This window comes from Hemiscyllium ocellatum, chromosome 6 (assembly GCF_020745735.1).
Source record: "Hemiscyllium ocellatum isolate sHemOce1 chromosome 6, sHemOce1.pat.X.cur, whole genome shotgun sequence".
NCBI classification, from domain to species: Eukaryota; Metazoa; Chordata; class Chondrichthyes; order Orectolobiformes; family Hemiscylliidae; genus Hemiscyllium; species Hemiscyllium ocellatum.
Window position 1 is genome coordinate 86520239 of NC_083406.1, and position 24520 is coordinate 86544758.

The following is a 24520-nucleotide window of genomic DNA, read 5'->3' on the forward strand; positions in this document are numbered from 1 at the left end:
TACCCAGGTTAATCATTGAGATATGCTGAGCCCTATACACGGTGACAACGAGGACACAGAGGCAGGGATTAATCAAGAATGCTCAGTGTGATTTTAAGGGGAGGTCATGTCTGACCAAATTGACTGAATTTTTCAGAAGTAACCAGGTGTATTGATGAGGTTGCTGCATTTTACATATTCTACTTGGATTTCAGCAAGGCTTTTAGATTAGATTACGTACAGTGTGGAAACAGGCCCTTTGGTCCAACAAGTCCACACCCACCCTCCGAAGAGTAACCCACCCTGATTAATGCACCTAACAACCATGGACAATTTAGCATGACCAATTCACTTAACCTGCACATCTTTGGAATGTGGGAGGAAACCGGAAAAGCTGGAGGAAGCCCACGCAGACATGGAGAGAAGAACACACAGACTGTTGCCCAAGGCTGGAATTGAACCTTGGACCTTGGTGCTGTGAGGCAGCAGTGCTAACCACTGAGCCACCTTGTCGCCTCACATGGGAGACTGATCATGAAGATAAGATTGCATGGCATCCAGGGAAATTTGGCTGATTGGATAGAGAGTTAGCTAAGTAGCAGGAAGCAGAAAGTGATGTTTAAGGATTTTTTCTAGTCAGGTTCTGCAGCGATCAGTGTTGAGGCCCATGCTGTCTGTGGTTTATATAAACGATTTAGAACTGAATGTAGGAGGGTTGATTTTTAAGTTCATGAATAATATCAGAATTAATAGGGTGGTAAGTAGCCTTATGAAGATGTAAGGGGTACTGTCTCTTTAACAGAGTTAACAGCTAGCAGAACTACCAAGTGTTTTGAACAAGGTATAACCTGACCTTTTGGTCCAGCAGCTAGGGTAGCTGGTAGCCTGGAAACAAAAACAAATTCTAATTAGGCCAGTCAGTTTAAATTATACCCCCCCGAAAAAACTAAACTCCAGTCAAGTTCAACTTGACATCTTGACAAGGCATAGAGTTTAAGAACAAGGAGGTAATGCTGGAATGTTAGTTAGGCCACAGTTTAGAATATTGTGTGCTGAAGTGTATGAAGTGATTCAGATCGTGATGCCTGAAATCTGACTGTTGTCTGCCCAATGTTGTATGGAGAGCTGACCATTGGCAAATTAAATAGAGGGCTCCACACAAATGTTTCAAGAACTTTCTGAAGCAGTCCCTCTGTGTGCCATCTTGATCATAACTAATGGGAAACGCAGGCCTTATTTCTTGATTTCTGGCAATGCTACATAAGGAGTGCTACTGACATATTTGACCCTGAGTGAGGAGCCAGCATGAAAGAGAAAGAGAAGGATAGATTCAGTTGCCTCGAACAGAGATTAGACGTCACCTACCCTCACTGTCGGAATCTCTGCAGGTCATTGATGACATTGACTAGCCACCAGTGGGGCTGGAACCAATGAGTGCAACCTTCTTAAGGTATTTGTCCATGAAGAAATGCCAGTTTAAAAGAAAAATTAAGGTACTGTTATAATTATATATAATTTTGAATGTTTAAATAAGGTTTTTAACATGAGCTTTTGCTGTATAGTTTCTTTGCAGGATATTAACATGAGGAAAGCTTTCAAGAGTTCTACAATACAAGATCAACAGGTTGTTTCAAAGAGTTCAACTCCAAACCCAGTGTTGGAAATGTATACGCAGAGTGATAAACCACCTCCATTAGACATCCTTTCAGCATACAGGTATGAATGTGGCTTGTAAGCCATAGCACTTTGCTTTTGTGAATTTTTGGTATGATAGGACTTCTGCCTCTGGATCTCTTACAGCTGCAGTAGCCCCCATAATTTTTATAAAAATAGCTACTGAAAATCTGAAACCAACACAGAGAATGCTAGAGAAACTCTGTAGGTCTTGCAGTATCTACGGAGAGAGAAACAGAATTGACGTTTGAGTCTGGTGTGTTTCTTCTGAACTTGATAATTTCTACTTTGACATGGATAATCAAAGGCCTTTCATAGCATTCCATTTGATGGAAGCTTCAGTGGTTCTAGTAGAAATGCAATACATTTTTAAACATTTAATAAATAATTTGGCGGGACTCAACTAGAAAGCATAAACTCATCTTTGGTTGTCAAGTCCCAGTCAGGTATGGGAGAAGAACTGAAATTGAAGATTTCAGTAATGATTTCTAAAACTGGTCAAATGAGTTGTAGGAGTAAAACTAAAAGGGAAATGCACTATTTGTCCAGTAATGCTCATAATCTACAGAATAAAAAACATAAACATTAACCTATAACATAATTTCTACAATCTTTTTAACTTTGAAGGGTTATGCACAAAACTCTACTCTTCCTTCAAGTTGAGCATCTGTGGCATTTCTATTTTGATTTTGCATTGGTTATCTAAGTTCCATTCACCATTAGGATCATAAGCAGTAGAAATTTGTTACAGTTTTATAAGTCTGATGTAAACCACTAAGTTCACAGGTTAGATTTACGTGAGGAATGCCAAGTCAGATCATTCTAATTCATGCATATAGAAAGTATTAAGTTTTGTAGCATCTGCCTTTTCAAATGATTTCAAGGCTTTTTCTATTCTCCCTGATTTTATCTCCATATAAACTGTCTCTTGTGTTTTACTGATGAGAGTCTGGCAAAGTATCAGAGTGTTATACAGCTTAGGAATGATTTCCCTTAATTTGAGCTGTCTGTTTTTAGCACCTGGTGACTGGTGTACAAGCACCCAGGTCTTGTTGCACCTCTACCTTTTCCAATTTATCACCATTCAGATGATAATTGCTTTTCTGTTTTTCTACCAAAAGTATTTGCCACTAATTTGGTATTTGTTGATTACTATATTGCAGTATTTTGACATATTAAGATCAATATATCTCATTTATCCTTAGTTTGCAGATAATTCAACATAATATGATGATTATGTCACTTTCCTCCTGTGTATAATAAGTTACACTTGTTCATCAGTTTTATCTGTTGCAGATTTCTCTCTCATTTCGTCCATCCCAATTTGTAGATTTTTGCTCAGTTTTTCAGGTTCAACTATCCCTCCTCATGTGTGATTATTATGTGCAAATTTGACTTATTGCATTAAGCTTCTGAATCTAAATTATTTCATGTAAAGTAAAATAAAATACAAATTCTTCCATGGATCCATCAGAATTCAATTCTGTAGTACCACCCAACATCATTTTGCCATCCTTCCCAACTACTCTTTTTTAAAATTTTATTTTGCATCTCCAAAGCTTAAAACCTAATTAACAGCCTTTTTATGTGAAGCTCTGTAAGTAGTATATTGGAAACCTATTATAGACCGTACGATTTTTTCATGCCCTTTCATAATGTCACTTCCTCAAAAAACCAAATATTTTGCTCGGCACCATCTACATCATCTTAACAAGCGTACTGGCTACTTTATCTCATTTTAAAGGGAAAATATTTCTTTTATCCTCAAGTCTGCCCTTGTATTCTGGCACAAATCCAACATCAAAACTTTTAGTCATGGATTCCTGAGTTCAGACAATTGAACTGTAAATATAAAGAAATGCCAAAGTGGCTTTTTGTCAATATGTATGTTGTGCAGCACACTGAGGTTTTCAGGGAACTGATTTACTTTTGTATATTTTGTAGTTTAGTGGTTTATTTTGCATGCTTTCTCAAACATAAATAAAAACAGATATTGAATTGATTCATCACACAAACATCAAACTGAATTAATATAAATCATCTTTATTTCTGGAAAAACAACAAAAATTACTATATATTGTTCTAGTGGAAAGTGAAACAGAATTGAAATTCTGTGAATTGTCTACTGCATGCATTGGTCAACATCAATGCACAAATATCCATTACAATGATTTCAACCCTGTTTACTGTGGGCTCAGCTGTCAGCTTATTGAAAGCATCACTTATGTAAAAATGAGTCTTGCTGCGTTTAGCCTTTTGATATTAGCTGGAGATTTCAAATATTTCTCAGACAGAAAATTTAGGAATAAATTTCTGCTTAACTAAATGCAAAATAGTTTGAGTGTTTCAATTCATATTATCTCAATATAGTCATTGACCAGAAATGTTAACTTGACTGCTGTTCAAAGTTTTCCCTGATCTAAGTATTTGTAGTGTTTTATGATTTTATCTTCATACTATGATTGTGTTCTTGTTATCAAAATTTCCATTAAAGAAGAAGTGAAATCTAAGGGAAATGCAGTTAATTAGAAAAAAAAATACAATGAAAGTGTAGATGGAGAGGTTTCTGCTGTTTTTGTTGTCAGTGCTGAAAGTAGCCTGTGGGATCGTCAATACCAAGCCAACTGTGAAAAAGCTTTTCTCGGCTGAATAATCTGCAATACAGAATGCTAGCAAACTTTCTTGACCCATGCACAGTTCTAATGTCAGTGAATTCTACCATCAGTGGTGAATACTGCCCTCAATTCACTGTTCTCCTTTGTTAGGTTTCAGTTGGTACCTCCGTCTCGTGAGAAGCAATCCAATAAACTGAATCATCCACCCACTTCTACAGTCCATTTGGTTTTCCTTCCATTGATTTCAATGGTATCAAAGTTGAGGGGAAAGATCAGGGAATGAGACTAGTTGGTATAGTTCTACCAATGAGCTAGCATTCCATTTCAAATAGCCTCTTTCTGGCTGCTTTATTTTACAGACTAAAATTTGATGGATTCAATAATGGGGGTTCAGTCTATTTTACAACCTAACAGCACAGGTAGTGAAACTGTCTTCCATAGTGTATTTCAATCAAATCGTCATAATCATGTTAGCAGCAGAAGTTTTGTAAAAGTCCCCTTATTGCTAAAAGTCATAACAGTTGATAAACTGGGATGGCACAGTGGTTAGCACTGCTGCCTCACAGCGCCAGAGACCTGGGTTCAATTCCCACCTCAGGCAACTGTCCGTGTGAAGTTTGCACATTCTCCCAGTGTCTGCATGAGTTTGTTCCGGTTTCCTCCCACAGTCCAAAAATCTGCAGGTTAGGTGAATTGGCTATGCGAAATTGCCCGTAGTGTTAGGTGAAGGGGTAAATGTAGGGGAATGGGTCTGGGTGGGTTGGTCTTCGGAGGGTCGGTGTGGACCTGTGGGGCCGAAGGGCCTGTTTCCACACTGTAAGTATTAATCTAAAAAAAATTACATCCCAAATTAAAGACCTGCAAGCAAGTGTGACTTAATGTATTGGATTTTATGTTAAGTTATATTTTGTATGTTTATGGATAGATATGCAGCAAATCTGCAATTATTAAATTAATGACTGGAGGAATGAGGCCAAAATTAGAATCAAATTATTTAAAGCACTTCAAAACTAGTAAGTCTGCCAGGATCTTTATTTCCACGTTACCTTTAACTGCAGAATTTGACTGTTGATCGATGAGTCTTTTGCTTTCAAATTTTCTTTGTAATTTTGTTTCTGTATTAAAACAAAGCAGATGTTAATTGGAGTGATTATTAAAATGAATTTGTCTTAACTACTCAACGAAATATCTTTAAAGTTGACTGTTCAATTTTAAACTTTTAATTAGTGTGTATCACTCATTCAATAAAGTTTATTTTTAAGAATTTTAGGATCTGCATTTTGGTTAAATGAGATAGAAATAAGCTTCAGTTCAGATGAAATAGCTTTTTGTACTGTGGTACAACTTTCATTTAGTTCTGCTAACTTTCAAATCGCCAAATCATTTATGACAATAATAATGTGCCATTTAAAGGGACCATGCCTTAATGGAAAAGCTACACCAAATCGGACTCGGTTTGTTCATACACATATAGTTAATTGGGGAAAGTTGTATTTAAGAACCCCCATTCCATCACTGTGATATGACATACTTGAGACAAAATAAACACTTTTGCCCCTAAAACCAAATCAAAAATTAATCATGAATTTTCATGAATACTTTGCTGTTTCAAACTCAATCTTGAACGCATTCAAGAATCTGAGAAAATATTGAGAAGTGAAGAAATCTCTTATTATGAAATTATGTATGTATATTTATTGTCAATAATACAAATGAAGAGCATTTTTAGTCCATTTATACTCCAAATGAAATACTAAATTGAATCTTATACAATCTTCAGTGCTAATTACCTCCACCAAGATGTAGGGCAATAATGCTTTTAGTCCTATTTGTTAGTCTTATTTGTATATAAACAATGGACTGATGTTAAATGCTCCTGTGTTTTTTGGCTTGTTAGTGGCAAACATACCAGTCAACCTCAAAATTACACTGCCCATGCCTCAAAGCTGATGAGATTTACTGTGTCTTTTTGGGGGGGGGGGGGGGGTGGTGGTGGCAGTGATGTTTACCCATCAGCCCAATCCTAGTTGCTTCCTTGATATGCTGCAGAAACCCATCATGTACACTCTGTGAATTCATCCTCCACAGCTTTGGTGCTGAATAGGTTTACCCAACCTATGTGTAAATTGAAGTAATCCATTCTTACTGTATTGTCCATGTTGATTGCAACTCTAATTACCTGATTTATGCAATGCTCAATGTTACCACTAGCTCTCACCCAAATTTGCTGCTTTTGCTGTTTCTTAGCTCTGCCTAAGCTGGTTTTGCATCTCTGATCTGCTGATCCAAAATCCTGTCTCATCAACTAGTCTTATTTCTTAAGCCTGCTTTCCATCTCTTATTCCCTACAGCTATCCAGGACATATTTCAGGATCCTGAGCTAGATCTATGTTTATTGTAAGGAGCTAGAGTGATTTGACTTTTTAAAAGAATATTGCTAGTTGATTTATTTAGAACATTGATTGTTTTAGAATTTTATGTCAAAAATCACACAACACAAGGTTATAGTCCAACAAGTTTACTTGAAAGCTCTAATGCTTGTAATGGACAAAGATGACTTTGAATGCAAAAGAAAAGAAATATCTAAAGTTTGAAGAGAAGTTATTCCAGGCACATGTTAGGTTATGACAGTCAAAGTCTCGAAATCAAATAGAGGTAGTTATTAGCTGCTGTTTAAAAATTATTCTAGTTACAATGACATCTTGCCACGGTGATCATTTTTGATGCTGTTTCCAAGTGATCATCTTATGCAGTCATTCCTCTGTTTTGTTCAGTTATCCTAAATAATTATTGTAGATCTTTTGGGACAGAATTCATTGTATTACTCTGACTTTTTTAATAAAGTGCTGAAATTATTGCGTTTTTCTATTGCAGAGATGATAAAAAGGATGGACTTAAGTTTTACACAGATCCATCTTACTTTTTTGACTTGTGGAAAGAGAAGATGTTGCAGGATACTGAGGATAAGAGAAAAGAGAAAAGAAGACAAAAGGTATAAAATGTTTGAGAAGGATGATGAAACTTTATAACTGCATTATTAAATCTACAGATAGCCTAAGTTAATGTATCTAAATTATAAATTGTCTCACTGTGTTGATGCATGCCAAAGTAATTTGACTGCAGATTTTCAAAACTAATTTAACAAGGATTTAATTTTCCATAGCTCTTTTAGAAAACAAAATTGCAGTTGTTAACTCAGAATAATCCAAGCTATTGAAAGCTTAAACTACTTTCAAAAATAGTGCTGTAAATGCATCTATTAAAATCTAATGGCTTAGCAAAATGCCATAAAACTGCAGATGCTGGAAATCAAAAACAAAGCCAGAAATTGCTGGAAAACTTAGCAGGTCTGACAGCATCTGTGGAGATTTAGCAGAATTAAGGTTTCGCATCTAGTGACACTTCGGAATGTGCTTTCTCGCCAAAGATTCTGTCAGACCTGCTGAGTTTTTCCAGCAATTTCTGATTTTGTTTCTAACGCCTTAACAGCTGGTTTTAGTATTAATTGCATTTTAAGATGCATACAGCCTGATTTCATTGGCAGTGCCCTAAAGTTAGTTTTTGACTACGCATTTGAGAAAATACTTTGGTTTTTTGACTGTTGATTGAACAGAATAATATTATAACATCCTTATTTCTACATGTTTTGATGTGTAATTATCCATTTTAATATTTCATTGTATATGTAATTTGGGTCACATCTTGGCTATTGCTGAAGTTTGACAGGAAGAGATCAAAACCAGAAAAGGTACTACCTATTTAGGAAGATCAAGAATTTTTTTTTTGTATGGTGTGGAAGCTGGTTATGAAGCAACAGAAGCCTTGAAACATGCTGACCATTCTCCTGATGAGGAAATAGTGTGCAGCTAAAGACAAAACCAATATATGGTAGAAGGTGATTTATAAAAGTACAAATGAAAGGTTTGTGTTATTACAATTCCCTTCCCTTCCACAGATTTACTTCTATACAAAATGAGCACTGCAGAGAATTCCATTGCTTCAGGAGAATACTAGACTGGTACTGAATGTTTTCACCAGATAACTGGTTGGCATGTAGCTTGTCCAGTTTAGTGAGACCCATTAATAGCCAGTCTCAAAGCTGAAATCAGGTTTGCAGCTCTCTCAGCTGTGTTTAGAAACCCAAAATGCTAAGTACTTAATGCTGGGCATTTGAACCAAATAAGATATTCCTTTCATATTTTTTGCATTACTATTCTCCTTCAAACAGCCTGTTTTTTAAACTGAAGACAAGTGTTTGAACAATAATGGATGAGGCTTATTTTGCTATAATTCTTGTTTGTTTCATTAATCATAAAATTCAGCACTGGAACAGATGACTGAGATCCTTATGTCTACATGCTTCTAGCCATGAGAATGCAAAATTATTCAGTTAAGGGTATGAAGTTAAATTTTTTGAGTAACATATGGGGCTTTAGTTTAGTCCCTCCCCTCATCCTGTGAAGACGGTACATGAAAGGCTTTAAAATTAGGATATTAGGATTTCCCAGCCTGGGACTGCATAATTTGTCTGACTTTCAAGTTCGCGAAGGCTGCCATGATAGACAGGTGACAACTTCTTTTGAATACAAATATACTACTTCATGATATTAGATTCTGTGTTTTGTTATTAATGGAAGATCATGTGGAGCCCTGCAATGGAGCCTGATAGCAGAATATTAGGCGATACTGACTGGCCAGAAGAGGATTAAAGTTTTAAAAACTAATTTTTTTGGAATCCTTTGTGGGTCAGAAAGAGCAGGCGTATTCACTCCAGGCCTCAAAACATTTCTTTAGTTTTACCCACCTCCAATTCCTCCTTCCCACTTACTGCTGGACATCTCATAGATGTCTGACAACATCTTCTGCAAAATTTCTGATTACTCCCTGCTAGCCAAATGGTGAGTCACACCTGTTCAGCAGGATGTTATGAACATTTTTCAAAAGTTACTGCCTTTTGCTAAGGTCAGCTGTTCCCTTATGTGTCTTCACTTCCAGGTGTGTGCGACTTATTTCTGAAAGTATAAAACATGCATCCATTTTCCCATTTCATAAGAAATATGCGATTAGCAACCTTACAAAAAAAATGAACTAGTGCTCATTTTTAATGTCTTATAACTCCCAAGATATTTCTGATTAGTTTTGCTGAGTCTTCCAAATCCCGGCCCCACTTCTGACACCAAAGAACTGCCAATATATGCTAACAGTGAGATTAATTTTTTTTGGAATTTTCATCATTGTCTGTAAATAACAACTTACTACCTTGATACTTTAAAGTTAAAAGTCACACAACACCAGGTTATCATCAAACAGGTATAACATTATGTTGTGTGAATTTTAACTTTGTCCACCCTAGTCCAACACTGGCACCTCCAAGTCATTAGTACTTTAGAACATTTAACACAATTTTAATCAAGCGCTTGATGTAGAATTGCTTTTGTGTGTCTTGTTAATGTGAATAAGAAATCGTCTCACATCATTAACATAACAGTGTAATTTTGCTTTTTAACCAAACTCAACACATAATTTACTGTCATAATCTATGCTGATTCTGAAGACAGGTATGAAATTAACCATCTCTGTCTTGAAACATTAATTTGTAAATGTTCTGCACTTCAATATTAAATTTTCACCACAGTAATAGGAAATATGTAGTATATTTTAATCATATGGGCATGAGCAGCTAAATTTGATTTTTGAAATTGTTAGTGGGCATAAACTCCATAAATTAATATGTTGATAAATACTCCCCTAAGATGTAATAAAGTATTTAGAATCATTAAATTATAATCAAGCTTATACATTCTATTACATGATTAATTTAAAATTATTAATTATTTAAATCTTGGGTCTCAAATTAACTGCTGACATTAGCAGATTCACACTTGTTACCTTTGTATACCATCCTAAGTATACCGTTTTACTTGAGGCATTAATTTATTTAGAAATAAATTATTTTATCCTATGTCAAGCAGATAGAAGTGCATCATACTGTGGTAAAGTTTGATCCATAAAATCACCAACGATAATTTCAATGTTTCCATCTTAACGTTAAATTTGTGCGATGCCTGAAAGAACCTTTAGTATTTTATAGTATAAAAGCAAGAAAGTAACAACAGTACCAACAAAATGAAACTCGAGTATAATTGCATGAGTTGTTATTTTTTGAACATTCTGTTTTTGTGTGAGCCTCTTGCATTCTGATAATTTTGCTTTTCGTAATGTTTTGACAATATTGATCTCACATTAACTAAGAAATTTTATTCTAATTTGCTATTTCTGATTGATTGAATTTCATTAACTGTTTAACTCCTTCACTAAAATGAAAATTATGCAAACTAATTGTGTTCACAAAGATATCATTGACTTGAACACAGCCTGCAGATCCAAAATATTTGATTTCTTTTATATGCATATGTAGACGATACCTTGGGGGTGATGGATTGAGTGAAAGTAAAAAATAATGCTGCTTTTGGTACAATTTGCAAGATTTCTTCTTTTATGCATCACACTTTCTTTCTGTTATGCTAACAAAATTTACCCACACTATGTCTCGTCATTCTATCTTTTGGCATGCTTTCTTCATACCTTAGGAGCAGAAGCGTATAGATGGCACAACTCGTGAAGTGAAAAAAGTTAGAAAGGCCAAGAACAGGCGCCAAGAATGGAATATGATGGCATATGACAAAGAACTTAGACCTGACAACAGGTTATCTCAAAATCTGTACCATGGAGCATCTTCAGAGGGATCAGTGTCCCCAGACAATAGGTCTGTGCATATCAAAACTGCCTGGTCTATAATCATTTGGAAGAATAATCATGTTTATTATCTTCTATGAGTGGCAAACTAGAAATGCATATAATGCTGTTTTGAATATTCTGACCAAAAGAAAATAAGTAACTCAGAAGGTATATTGAGATTTTTTTTGTAAAACATAGAATTATAATGTAAATATAAAATAATGTTTAAAACTGACAACATTTATAAACAAAATACTGTAATACAAAATAAAGAGTAACTAACGGTAGAAGTGATGATTCTATGGGGCTAGAGATTCAAGATCTGTCCTGAAATAAGATATAAATTCTCTGCACTAGTAGCCTGAGGTCAAGTCATACTCAGCTTTTGGCTTCATTTAAATTGAACCAGTGAGCTGTGGTTGTGGAGGACTGGAGGGTTACTGGCAAAGAGGTCATTTTTTTATGGGTAGGGAAATGTGGTGATGTCTGAGCATTACAATAGTTAGCCTTTGTTTTGTGAACTCGGGAGGAGAGGAGCTGCCTGCTGAATTCAGAAGCTGAGAACTGAAGATATCTTAGAACTATGTTTGAACAGCTTTCAGTGGTTCCTTCAAGAAATCTTAGTCATATGGCCAGAGGTTTCTGGATTATCACTTTACCTTTGTGTGGTTCAGAATAATGCTAGAATTCAATTCCTGTTCCAGCCACGGTAGTCTTGAGATCCACCTGTTCGCCCTGCACTGAGAGTGGAAGGCAATGACAAACCACCATTTGCTGACAAGAACTTCCAAGGAAAACTGCTCAGAATGAAGGATCAGCTGGCCATGAGCCAAGGATCTGCCTTCATTCAGAGTGCTCATGGTATGGAATGAAATCATGGTGCTGAAATCTGGTATATCTGGACCTAATACAACTTCTGGCCATTTTTAACCAGAAAGTTTCCTTGGAGGGATCATGGTGTATTATCCAACAACTGTTGTTGAGCCTGATTTACATATGCAAATGACCTAGCTATGGTTTCAGGCAGATGTTACAGATGACCAGAAGTCACCAAACCAATATAGCATTCAACACACTTTCACTCCAGATTGGGACCCAAGCTTTCAAAATTGATATTTAAAACCCCATAGGTCATTGTATATAACTAGTAATCTAATTTTCTCTTCATGTTTTTTGATATCAACTTTTCTTAACTTTCTTTTTTGCTTATAAAGGAGTGAGCTTTGATGGCATATACAGTACATATACAGTACATCGGCTATGGGGTTGGGAGGGAGCGCGGGAGGGATGCCCCAGACCATTTCTTCCCCTGAATCTAGAAGGATGCAGTTTCAGCAGAATGCTGATCAGGAGCGTGAACATTGCTTCATTTCTCCATTTATCATCCCTATTCTCTATAATCCAACACAGTTTGTAGTACCACTACTGCTGTTCTAGCTATAGTGCTGAATAGTGGGTTATGTCACTGAGCTAGTAATTCTGAGGTGCATACTAATGTTCCAAGGAATGTGGGTTCAAGTCTCACCATGGTAGCTGGTGCAATTTAAAATTCAGTTTGTAAAAATTTGAATTAAAAGTTAGTCTCACTAATGATAACTATTAAACAATAATTGATTTATTATAAAAGCCCATCTGGATTGCTAGCATTCTTTAGTGAAGAAAATCTTAACCTTAATTAGCCTCCATGTGCCTCCCGAACCTCTTATCTGCCCTCTGAAATGGCTTAGCAAGCCTTGGTTCAAGGGCAATAGAAATGAGCAAGAGCTTGATTATATGCACAGAATTTGGGCTTTTCAGAAAGATGTAAAGCCAGAGAACGTTTTAATTAGGGCAAGTTGTTATTAAATGTGGTTCAGCCTACAGTAATACAGAATAATGGGATTTATTTGTAAACTAGTTCATGGGATATGGGCATTTTTGCCCAGAGCCGCATTCGTCTCTCCCATTTGCTCTGGAGAAAGTGGTGGTGAGCCACATTCGTGAACTGCTGCAGCCCATGGAAGGGTGTTCTAGGATTTTGACCCAATGACAATGAAGGAACAGCAATTATAGTTCTAAGTCAGGATGGAGTGTGATTTTGAAGGGAATTTGCAGATGGTGTTGTTCCCATGTGTTTGTGGTCCTCGCTGTTCTATTTGGTAGAATTTGTAGGTTTGGAAGGTGATGTCACATGAATCGTGATGAGTTACTGTATGCATCTTGTAAATTGTACACAGTGCTATATGTGATCAAGGGAGTGAATTTTAAGGTGGTGATGGGGTGAAAATTAAATGGGATACTTTTGTCCTAGACGGTGTTGAGCTTCTTGATTATTGTTGGTGCTTTGCTCATTCAAACAAGTGGAGAGTATTCTGTCAGACACCTGACTTGTGTCTTGCAGATGGCAGACATACACTGGGAAAGCAGAAGATGAGTTACTTGCCACAGTTCATGACCTTTAACCTATTGTTCTGCAGTATTTATTTGGCTGGTCTTGTTGAGTTTCTGGTCAGTGGTATTGTCAGGATGTTGATCGTGGTAATCTAGTGATAGTAATGCCATTGAATTCAGTTTTATTGGGGATAGGTCTTGCCTGACGCTAGTGTGGTGTAAATGTTACTTTGCACTTTGAAGTCCAGGTATGGCTACAAATTGGCGAAAATTGCTTAAGTATCTGATGAATTGCAAATAGTGCTGAATATTATGCAATCATCGTGAACATACCCACGTCTGATCAAGTTTAAGTGTGTCTGAGGATGTCTTGTGAAGTTAGGGAAGAAATTCCAAGGCCCCTAGCTGGGATATTTGAATCATCTAAGGCCATGGGTGAGGTGCCAGAGGTCTGGAGGGTAACTAATGTGCCCTTATTTAAGAAATGGTGTTAGGAGAAGCTGGGAACGATAGACCTGTGAGTCTGACATCATGTTGTTGGAAGGTATTCTGAGAAATAGGATTTACATGTATTTGGAAAGGCACACACCGATTAGGGATAGTCAGCATGGCTTTGTGTGTGGGAAATAGTGTCTCCCAAACTGGATTGAATTTTTTGAGGAAGTGATTAAAAAGATTGAAGGCAGCATGGTAAATGTTGTCTAAATGGACTTCAGTAAAGTATTGACAAGGTTCCACATGGTAGACCGGTTAGTAAAATTAGATCACTTGGAATTCAGAAAGAGCTTGCCAGTTGGATACAAAATTCTCTTGACAGTAAGAGAGAGGATGGTGGCAGAGGGTTGTTTTTCGGAATGGAAGTCTATGACCAGTGGTGTGTTGTGCAGGGATTGGGCTAGGTCCATTTCTGTTTGTTATTTGGATAAACACTTTGGATGATAATTTGAGGCATGGTTAGTAAGTTTGCGGATGACATCAAAATTCGTGATATAGTGGACAGTGAAGAAGGTTATCTAAGATTACAAAGGGATTCAAAGTTTGTGAGAAGATTTGTAGCTTGGGTGCTCGTTGTTGTTGTTCTGTTTGCTGAGCTGGGAATTTGTGTTGCAGATGTTTTGTCCCCTGTCTAGGTGACATCCACAGTGCTTGGGAGCCTCTTGTGAAGTGCTACTGTGATGTTTCGTCCGGCATTTATAGTGTTTTGTCTCTGCTGTTTCCGGTTGTCAGTTCCAGCTGTCCGCTGCAGTGGTCAGTATATTGGGTCCAGGTCGATGTGTTTGTGGATGAGTGCCATGCCTCTAGCAATTCCCTGGTGGTTCTCTGTTTGGCTTGTCCTATAATAGTAGTGTTGTCCCAGTCGAACTCCTGTTGCTTGTCATCCGCATGTGTGGCTACTAAGGATAGCTGATCGTGTCGTTTCATGGCTAGTTGGTGTTCATGGATACGGATCGTTAGCTGTCTTCCTGTTTGTCCTATGTAGTGTTTTGTGCAGTCCTTGCATGGGATTTTGTACACTACATTGGTTTTGCTCATGCTGGGTATCAGGTCCTTTGTCCTGGTGAGTTGTTGAATGAGAGTGGCTGTTGGTTTGTGTGCTGTTATGAGTCCTAGTGGTCATAGTAGTCTGGCTGTCAGTTCAGAAATGTTCTTGATGTATGGTAACGTGCTAGTCCTTTGGGTTGTGGCATGTCCTCATTCTTTCCCTTAGGCATCTGTTGATGAAATTGCCAGGGATCCGTTTTTGGCGAATACATTGTAGAGATGTTCTTCTTCCTCTTTTTGCAGTTCTGGTATGCTGCAGTGTGTTGTGGCCCTTTTGAATAGTGTCTTGATGCAACTTCTTTTGTGTGTGTTGGGGTGGTTGCTTTTGTAGTTCAGGACTTGGTCTGTGTGTGTGGCTTTCCTGTATACCTTTGTGGTGAATTCTCCGTTTGGTGTTCTCTGTACCATCACGTCTAGGAATGGGAGTTGGTTGTCCTTTTCTTCCTCTCTAGTGAATCTGATTCCTGTGAGTGTGGCATTGATGATCCGGTGTGTGTTTTCTATTTCTGTGTTTTTCATGATTACAAAGGTTTCATCTACATATCTGACCCAGCGTTTGGGTTGAATTTGCAGTAAGACTGTTTGTTCTAATCTTTGCATTACAGCTTCTGCTATGAGTCCAGAGATGGCTGAGTCCAGGGATGTGCCGTTGGTTTGTTCATGTATTTGGTTGTTGAATTCATTGAGTAAAAAGTGAGGTCTGCAGATGCTGGAGATCAGAGCTGAAAATGTGTTGCTGGTTAAAGCACAGCAGGTCAGGCAGCATCCAAGGAACATCCGAGGAATCCTGATGAAGGGCTCTGGCCCGAAACATCGAATTTCCTGTTCCTTGGATGCTGCCTGACCTGCTGTGCTTTAATCAGCAACACATTTTCAGCAGTTGTTGAATTCATTACCTTGGTAACCATTAAAATCACAGAAATAGAAAACACACACCGAATGTCTACAGTGTATTCACCAAAAACAGATCCCCCGCAATTTCATCAACAGATGCCTAAGGGAAAGACAACGGAATGAGGACATGCCACAACCCAAAGGACTAGCACATTACCATACATCAAGAACATTTCCGAACTGACAGCCAGACTACTGCGACCACTAGGACTCATAACAGCACACAAACCAACAGCCACCCTCAGACAACGACTCACCAGGACAAAGGACCCGATACCCAGCATGAGCAAAACCAACGTAGTGTACAAAATCCCATGCAAGGACTGCACAAAACACTCCATAGGACAAACAGGAAGACAGCTAACGATCTGTATCCATGAACACCAACTAGTCACGAAATGACATAACCACCTATCCATAGTAGCCACACACTCAGATGACAAGCAATACGAGTTCGACTGGGGCAACACTACTATTATAGGACAAGCCAAACAGAGAACCACCAGGGAATTGCTAGAGGCATGGCACTCATCCACAGATTCTATCAGCAAACACTTCGACATGGACCCAATATACCGGCCACTGCAGCGGACAGCTGGAACTGACAACCGGAAGCGACAGAGACAAACCACTATAAATGCCGGAGGAAACATCACAGAAGCACTTCACAGGAGGCTCCCAAGCACTGAGGATGTCATCTAGACAGGGGGCAAAACGTCTGCAACACAAATTCCCAGCTTGGTGAACAGAACCACAACAATTACAAAGGGATCTTGATCAATTGGCCCAGTGGGCTGAGGAGTGACAGGTGGAGTTTAATTTGGATAAATATGAGATATTGCATTTTGGTAAAACAAACAAGCAGGACAAGTAGACATGCTGGTTAAGAAAGTATTTAGCATGCTTGCCTTCATTGTTTAGACTTTTGAGTGTATGAGTTGGGATGTCATGTTTACATTGTACAGGACATTGATGTGGCCACTTTTGGAGTATTGTGTATAGTTCTGGCCATCCCAGGAAGGATATTATTAAATTGGACAGAGTTCAGAAATGATTTACCAGGATGTTACTGGGACTGGAGAGTTTAAATTATAAGGAGAGGCTGGATAGGGTGAGACCTTTTTCACGGGAGTGTTGGAGGTTGAGGAATAACCTTTATAGTGGTTTATAAAATCATGAGGGACATAGATAAGGTGAATAGCAAAGGTGTTTTCCCTAGGGCGGGACAGTTCAAAACTAGGGGGCATATTTTTAAGGGGCAGAGAAAGTGTTAAAAGGGACCAAGAAGCAATCTTTTCACACACATAATGATTCAAGTGTGGAATGAACTGCCAGAGGAAGTGTTAGATACATGTGCAGTTGCAGCATTTGGATAGGTACATAAATAGGGGAGGTTTAGAAGGATATGGGTCAAACGCAGGTAAGTAGGACTAGTTTAGTTTGGAAAACTTGGTCAGCATGGACTAGTTGGGCTGAAGGTCTGTTTCTGTGCTGTATGATTCTGTGACTCTAATTGTTGGCTTTGCAAGTGTCACCCACAGCCTAAAAAAAGAGAAAGAAGGCCTGCAGATGAAATTTGGGATCAGTTTGAGCTGTTTGGTCCAGAGTTCACTGGATAAATCAGCTAAGTTATCCAAAAAGCTCAGAGTGTAGTTAGCAACTAATCACTAATTTTAAATTTAGATTTCAGCTGGTAGAAAATAGTGGAAATGTTTTCAGAATAAATTCATTACTTCAGTATGTAATTCTGTATTGATCCAGATAGTGCCAATACATAGTTTTATTTAATTGTACAAAGGATTCTTTTGAAACGTTGGTGTAAATTTGTCATGCAAGTGTATTTGCATGTTTAAGTGCTCTATTGAGACCTAACATTAATATCCTTGTCTCAAGCACAATTCATTTTCAAATTAAAAATACCTCAATTAAAAGTACATTTAATACAAGTTCACCGGCTAAGAGTTAAACTTTGGGTGCAATTGGTGATCCAGGTACAACTGGGTTAGTTTTGAGAAATGTCTTTTTGTTCCACTTCCACTGAAACTTACTTATAGATCGCAAATGTAAAACTTTCAGGAGTCAGTGCAACTGGGCTGCATTTTAGAACACAATACCTCTATATGTGAAAGTAAAGGCACCTTGCATAGTAAGGTATATCAGGTTATACTAAAAGTATGCTATTTTGATCTAATGCCTTTTTCCTGGAAACTGTCAAAGAATTGCCTGCAAAATTGTGTGGCAAAAACTTTAAAAGTCCCCTAACGAAGAGCTTGTTCCTGTGCTGTACTGTTTTATGTTCTATGTTAAAATATGTGAAATATTCTCTATAAATATGTGGGAAGAGTTTCCACTAGGTTGTGCTGTTTTGCAGTTCGATTCACTTGGAATTAAACAAAGCAATGCAATGGATTAAGAAATTTCATGTTTATGTTCAGCGTAAATTGAGTTTCCATTATCTTTTGTTTTACTTTTACAAAATAAAAATCAGATATACCCCCAGATTGAATTAATTACTAAAGTAAATGCCAGTTGTATGTTTTGAAGACCTTTGAGAATGCTCTTAAGATTACGTTTTGTTTTTTTTTTGCAAGGAAATGTGGAGACTTATTTGTGCAGTTCTTTTTTCAAATATACCAAGAAGCCAATTAAACTTTTAAATTGTTCTGTAGATTTTTTTTCTTTTCAAACATTATTTCCAGTTATTTAGAATGAGGTGCTTACAGGTAGTGGACTAAATAGTTTTGATTGAAGATGTGTATTTTTGTATTTTCAGCTGTTTTAACAGAACTGCATCAGGTTGCCGTTTGTAAATATGTCAAATTGGTCTTGATGCAAATCTTTTTAAAAATTGTGTTCTAAAATGCAGCCCAGTTGCATTGAATAGTGGAAGTTTTACACCTGCAATCTATAAGTGAGTTTCAGTGAAATTGAAACAAAAATACATTTCTCGAAACTAATCCAGTTGTGCCTGGATCATCAATTGCACCAAATGCTTAAACTCTCAGTCTGTGAATTTGTATTCAATTTACTTTAAATTGAGGTATTTTTAATTTGAAGATAAATTGTGCTTGAGAGAAGGATATTAATGTTAGGTCTCAACTACATTGGGCAAGATTTTCAATTTTGAGTCCTTAGGTTCAACTGCAGGTCTGTGAGGAGATTTTCATTCACTGCTATTTGTCTACTTGCCCTTTTAGTCCATGGGCTTCAACTAGGTTTGAACGATACAAAATTTTGATATTTTATCAAATGCTTTTCTGAAGTCCTTATACATATCCATTACATTGCCTTTATCAACCTTGCGATCTCTTTGACAAATCTGTGCTGCCTTAATTGTTTTGTCCTAAGTTATCATTTTTATGAAGGGAATGCTCATTCACCTCTAATTCCTGGATTTATTTTTATGCCGTCTATTTGACCATAGCTGTAATGTTTACATTTCTCCAATCATCTGGAATCATCCCTATATTTAAGGAGGATTGGAAGTAGCAAGTATCTGTATAATTTCCACCCTTCTCTTTACATCCTTGAATACAACCTAGTCCTGATGACTTATCAACTTTAAGTGTAACCAACATTTCTCATAGCTCAGCTTTCTGAAGTTTTAGCATATGTGGTATTTCATCTACCTCCTCTATCTCTTTGTCTTTGGAAGTATTCTATTTCTTGGTAAAGACGGATACAAAATAATTATTTTGCTGCTCAGCCATGTCCTCTTCATGCATAATTCACTTCAGTGGTCCCTCTGGCCCTACGCTTCCTCTTATAATCTTTTCATACCATTTATATGCTTACAGAAGACTTCTGAAGTCTTTTTATGTTAGGTGAAGCCTCTTGTCATAGTCTTTTAAACCCTTTTATGTCTTTTGTTATTCCTCTTTGAATTTCCTACATTCAGACTGGTTTTCTCTTGTATTAACTAATCATTTTCTGTAATACTTTTCCTGCTTCACCTTACTTCCTTTCTCTTTCAGCATCTGGGAAACCGTGGCTTTGGCTGCTCTACTACTCCTGCTCCAGGGAGTTTACCTCAGCTGTATCTGTGCCATCTCTTTTTGAAGACAGATTTGCGTATAGTCTTTGATTCCAATTAACTTAGGAGAGAATCATTCTCATCCCACTGACACTGGACTACTTCTAGTTAAATATTTTAACTCTTCAGCACTCCTTGATATTTTTCATAACTAATCTGAACTTTGAACTGATGATCATTTCTTCCTAAATGGTCCCCTACTGCCATTTGATCCACTTAACTGTCATCATTCCAAGAATCAGATCCAAGAACATATCCTTCTTCATTGGGTCTGTAATGCCTTGAAGACACTTCAGAAATTCTTTTACTTCTCTGCCTTTACATTATTTTTCTGGTCTTTCTTAGGATAATTGAAATCCCTTTATCTCTATAGCTTGGTAGTACAGAATTTGACTATTGCTGAAAAAAGAAACATTTGTCTAAGCTTTCCATTTTGCACTCATCAGGATATCCATAATCTCTTTGTTTGAGATTCTGCTTAATAATCTGTTTCCTCGCTCCATAAATATTGCCTGTAGGACTTTTGCCCTCCTTTTGTTGAGAGTCTTTAAGACACTCTGATGGGAAAGGGCAAACAGCTTGAGACCATAGAACATATTGGCTGATCACTCTCCCCCCATCAGAACATTCTGCAGATATTCAGGGACATCCAGGACCTCAGCACATCTTATCCTGGAATCAGATCTGCAGCCACGTAAAAGCCCGTCTGTTTCCCTAACTGTAGAATTCTCTATATCCTTATTGCTATACTAATCTGCCATCACACCACAATGCACAGCTGTGCTGTTGACTTTGGTTGTGCTGGACAGAGGAAGCATCACCCTCATCACTAGTTGGGAAAAGAGATGTATTCAGGGCTCTTCCATGATGTTCTAGTAGTCAACATTCTCTCTCTTCTGCTCACACTTAAGCTGTTTGCAGAGTGCCTCCCGAAAGGTGCTATCCATGTAGCTCTCAGCTTTGTGGATGCGTCACACTAATGACAGCTACTATTCAATCTCTGAAACCCATAGCTTGAACTCCAAGCTGATGACCCTTCCTGCACTGTGGCTTTTTAGAATCCTGGAGTTGCCAAATGAAACAGATGTGCATTTCACAGGACTTTGTTTCATAGCATGTTTCATTGTATTTTTCATAGAACACAAATCGGTGGACATATATTTAATAATTAAATTGTCATAATTTAAGTCAGTTCAAGTGTTTTTAAATGGTAACCAATCGCCGTTTTATATGTTGATATTCATAATTATGGTATATTATGAATTTCAACTTGGTCAACTTTTCAACCTGTAAAATCTGCATTTAGAGCAGTGGCTGAGACTTTGCATTTTCTAAGACTATTACCCATATTATTGTTTTTGTTCACTTGCATCCTTAAGCTGAGCTGGGAAGCTTCCTGAAGAACATTGTTTAAGCAACTGCTGCTGGTGTTATGTTTATTTCCTATATTGGTATGATTTCCCCTCCAGAGAGAGAAACATAAGTTGAATTCAAACAGAAACCATCAAGTTAATGTGAGAAAAGTCAGAACAAGAAAAGAAGAATGGGAGAGAATGAAAATGGGCAAAGAGTTCATGACTGACGCAAAGGAACTGGAGCAGGCCGAGGGCACGAAAGAAGAGAAAATGCTTAAAGGGTTTGTTAGTTTTATTATCAAAGCCCCAACTGCTTTGGTGCCAATCCTGCTTCAGGTCTTCTTTAAATTACTTTGCTGCGTGAGAGCAGCAGCATCCTAATGGTCTTTTAATTTGGCTTACTGTTCTGATCAGTGTCATGCTGGGGAACATATGGCTGTGCATACTAATGAAGCATCTTCATGCAGCAAAGCTTCTTTCTTGAGTATTCTGAGTCTTTCCATTTTATGAACTTTCTGCTCAACTGTTTCAGAATGGTAATTTTTTCCTAACACTTTTCCTATAGCTTCTTAAGTGCTTAGAAATATTTTCAGGGCAGTTAGTAGATTAATCAGTTTAGCGTTTATCCCTATTGTCTTTTTGGAGCTGTACATTGACATGTTTAATTTTAAAATTGAAATATGACCTAAAAATTAATCAGTCTGTTATTGATGAGGGAGAGAAATCCATGGACAGTGGCATATAAGTCGAGCTCTGAAGCTTTGAAAAGTCCATCCAAAAATAGGAGTATAAAATATGAACTGTTGGCATTGATTCAGATAGATCTATTTCTGTTTGTTGTTTGCATGTTTTAAACTCCTGCACATTTTCTTGGTAGTACAGCCTGTATTGCCTGCTTAATATTATGCCCTGATCTATAACCTGAAAAATTGAGGGCAACCCCTAATGTGGTACAACCCTTTATCATACATTAATAAGTTGAAAAATATAATGCTTGAGTCATACACAGAATATAGACTCTAAATATCCATTTTAGCCTTGGAAAAATTGGTTTTGTACAAGTCAACTTGTATGCCCTGACCTGTAGTGCTTTCAAATTAAATTTCAAATGTACCTATGCTTTAACAGAAATGTACAGATGTTTCTCGAAAAATACCCATCTCCATCATAGTTGTTTTTAAATGTTATGGGACTTATCTTATTAACTTAAATTCAGGGTTTCTCATAAATATTAACTTCCAAAGAAATGCAATCATTTTTATCACTCATTTTATAGTGAAGACAAAAATTGGCAAGTCCATTATTCAAGCTTTGTGCTACCCACAAAGTCATTTTATTTTGACTTCATTCTTTTCTGACCTCTCCTGTCTCTGTGTGCAACTGTGACACTTGTGACATTTTCATTTATTTTAACCATTTTAGTTCTCTGACAATTTCTAGTTCTCTAGCACTAGTTGTCTCCTCTGTGCGCATGTAGCTCATACACACCTCCATCACTGAGCAGGATGGTCTCATCTCTTTGCATTTCTTTGTCAAACATCATTTCAGATATTTTTATCCATAATCAGTATGCTCTGCTTGGCTGAACTTATTTTTGCCTTTACAAACTTGTCTTACTAACCAAAATAATCCATGCAGAATTGGAGATAACCTTTTTAACATGGTTTGATACTTCACTGGGACATGATAGGAGGGATAAAGGGAATTTACTTATTGATGCAATGTGACAAGTGGTCTGTACTAAGCATCAACTTATCACCACATGGATCAGTGACTTGGATGAAGAAACAACAAGTTTACATACGGCAATAAATTGGAAGAGACAGTAAGTTGAGTAGATGAGAGCAAGGGGTTACAAAGTGACATAGTCAAAAATCAATGACTGGGCAAAACTGTAATAGATGAAATTCGCTAGAAAGATACCATCCACTTTGGATCCAACAAAGACAAATCAGAATATTTTCTTACTAGTAAGAAATTAGGAATGTGGAGCAGAAGAGATTTGAGTGTCCAAAGCATAAAATGCAGTGTAAAAGTGCAAAAAGTATTAACAAATTCATATGAAGGCTTTTACCTCAATGGGATCAATTACATATGGATATAATCTATTGTTAATTTATATAGAGCCTTGGTCATAGCTCTTCTGGTGAATTGCATCCAGTTTTGCATAATATTTTAAGAAAAATATATTAGACCACAAACAAGTATGGAATAGATTCATTATAATGATACTGAAGCTTAAAATGTTGGATTATGAAGATAAGTTGAGTAAATGTGACTTTTATTGAGAAATTTAAGGATGATTTGTTTCAGGTGCTTAAATTAATTAAAAAATGATTTGATATGATAATTCAAGAGAAACAAATTCCCATTGTAAGGAAGTCTAGAATAAGAGGACATAATTTTAAATTTAGTGTTAAACCATTCAGGGGTGAAAACATGAACCACTCTTCCCTATACATATGGAATTATCTTTCCCTTGTGGCTGTGGCAATGAAATTTTCAAAGCTGATACTGGCTATGAGACCCAGCTATAACGTAAATGCACATCTGTGTTATTAGATTGCCTGTCCACTATCCAGTCATGAATTAGCTGAAATTTTCTGCAGGAAACAACATTGGAAAAATTGGAAATACTGTTTTTGGCCCAACAACAAAGTCTTCATTTCCTTGCGACCATTTCCATTTTCCTCTCTGGCCACTATCTCAAACTGCACCAGATTATTTGCAATCCTGTTTGACTGTGAGCTAGGCTTTTGACCCTCACCTCCTCTCTATCACAGAGAATGTCTCATTCCACATCTGTAATGTATCCATTATCTGGCACTTCCCTGTAAATCAATGCAGAAACTCACATCCATGATTTTGTTAATTGCAGCCTGGCCTATCCTGTGTTATGCTAGCCAGCTTCTCATTTTCTACTCTCCCATAAACAAATTCACCCAAAATTCTGTTAAATCAAAAATATCCAAACCTGCAACAAATCCTGATCACCCATCACCCCTGTGCTTGCTGACCTACCCTGGCTCCTGGGTTCTGAAATATATTCTAATGTTCATGTCCATCCTGGTTTAGCTTTTGTCTGTTGTGCATCCTTGAGCAGCTGTGTAACCATCCAAGAGAACTTTAAATTCCTCCAAATCTTGGGCCTTATTGATCCACTAACATCCTTCATCCCACCATTGATCGGCTTTCAGCTGTCTACAATCAAAGATCTAGAATTCCCTCCCTCTGTCTTACTAACTTAGATCCCAGTTGCCTTTTAAGGATCCTAATGTCATCTGCTTTGTCTCAGTGACAGCGTTTTTGTCTCATTGTGT

At 37.2% G+C, this 24520-nt stretch overlaps 1 protein-coding gene across 2 annotated transcripts in view; it reads left to right on the forward strand.

The window, feature by feature from the left end:
- Positions 1 to 24520, forward strand: part of wasf3b (WASP family member 3b) — a 114469-nt gene that overhangs the window by 82622 nt on the left and 7327 nt on the right. For both annotated transcript variants that reach the window (XM_060826751.1, XM_060826752.1), the window contains exons 5-7: positions 1542 to 1695; positions 7143 to 7260; positions 21315 to 21481. In XM_060826751.1, coding sequence (XP_060682734.1) covers positions 1542 to 1695; positions 7143 to 7260; positions 21315 to 21481 — 439 coding nt within the window. The remainder of the gene's footprint in view (positions 1 to 1541; positions 1696 to 7142; positions 7261 to 21314; positions 21482 to 24520) is intronic.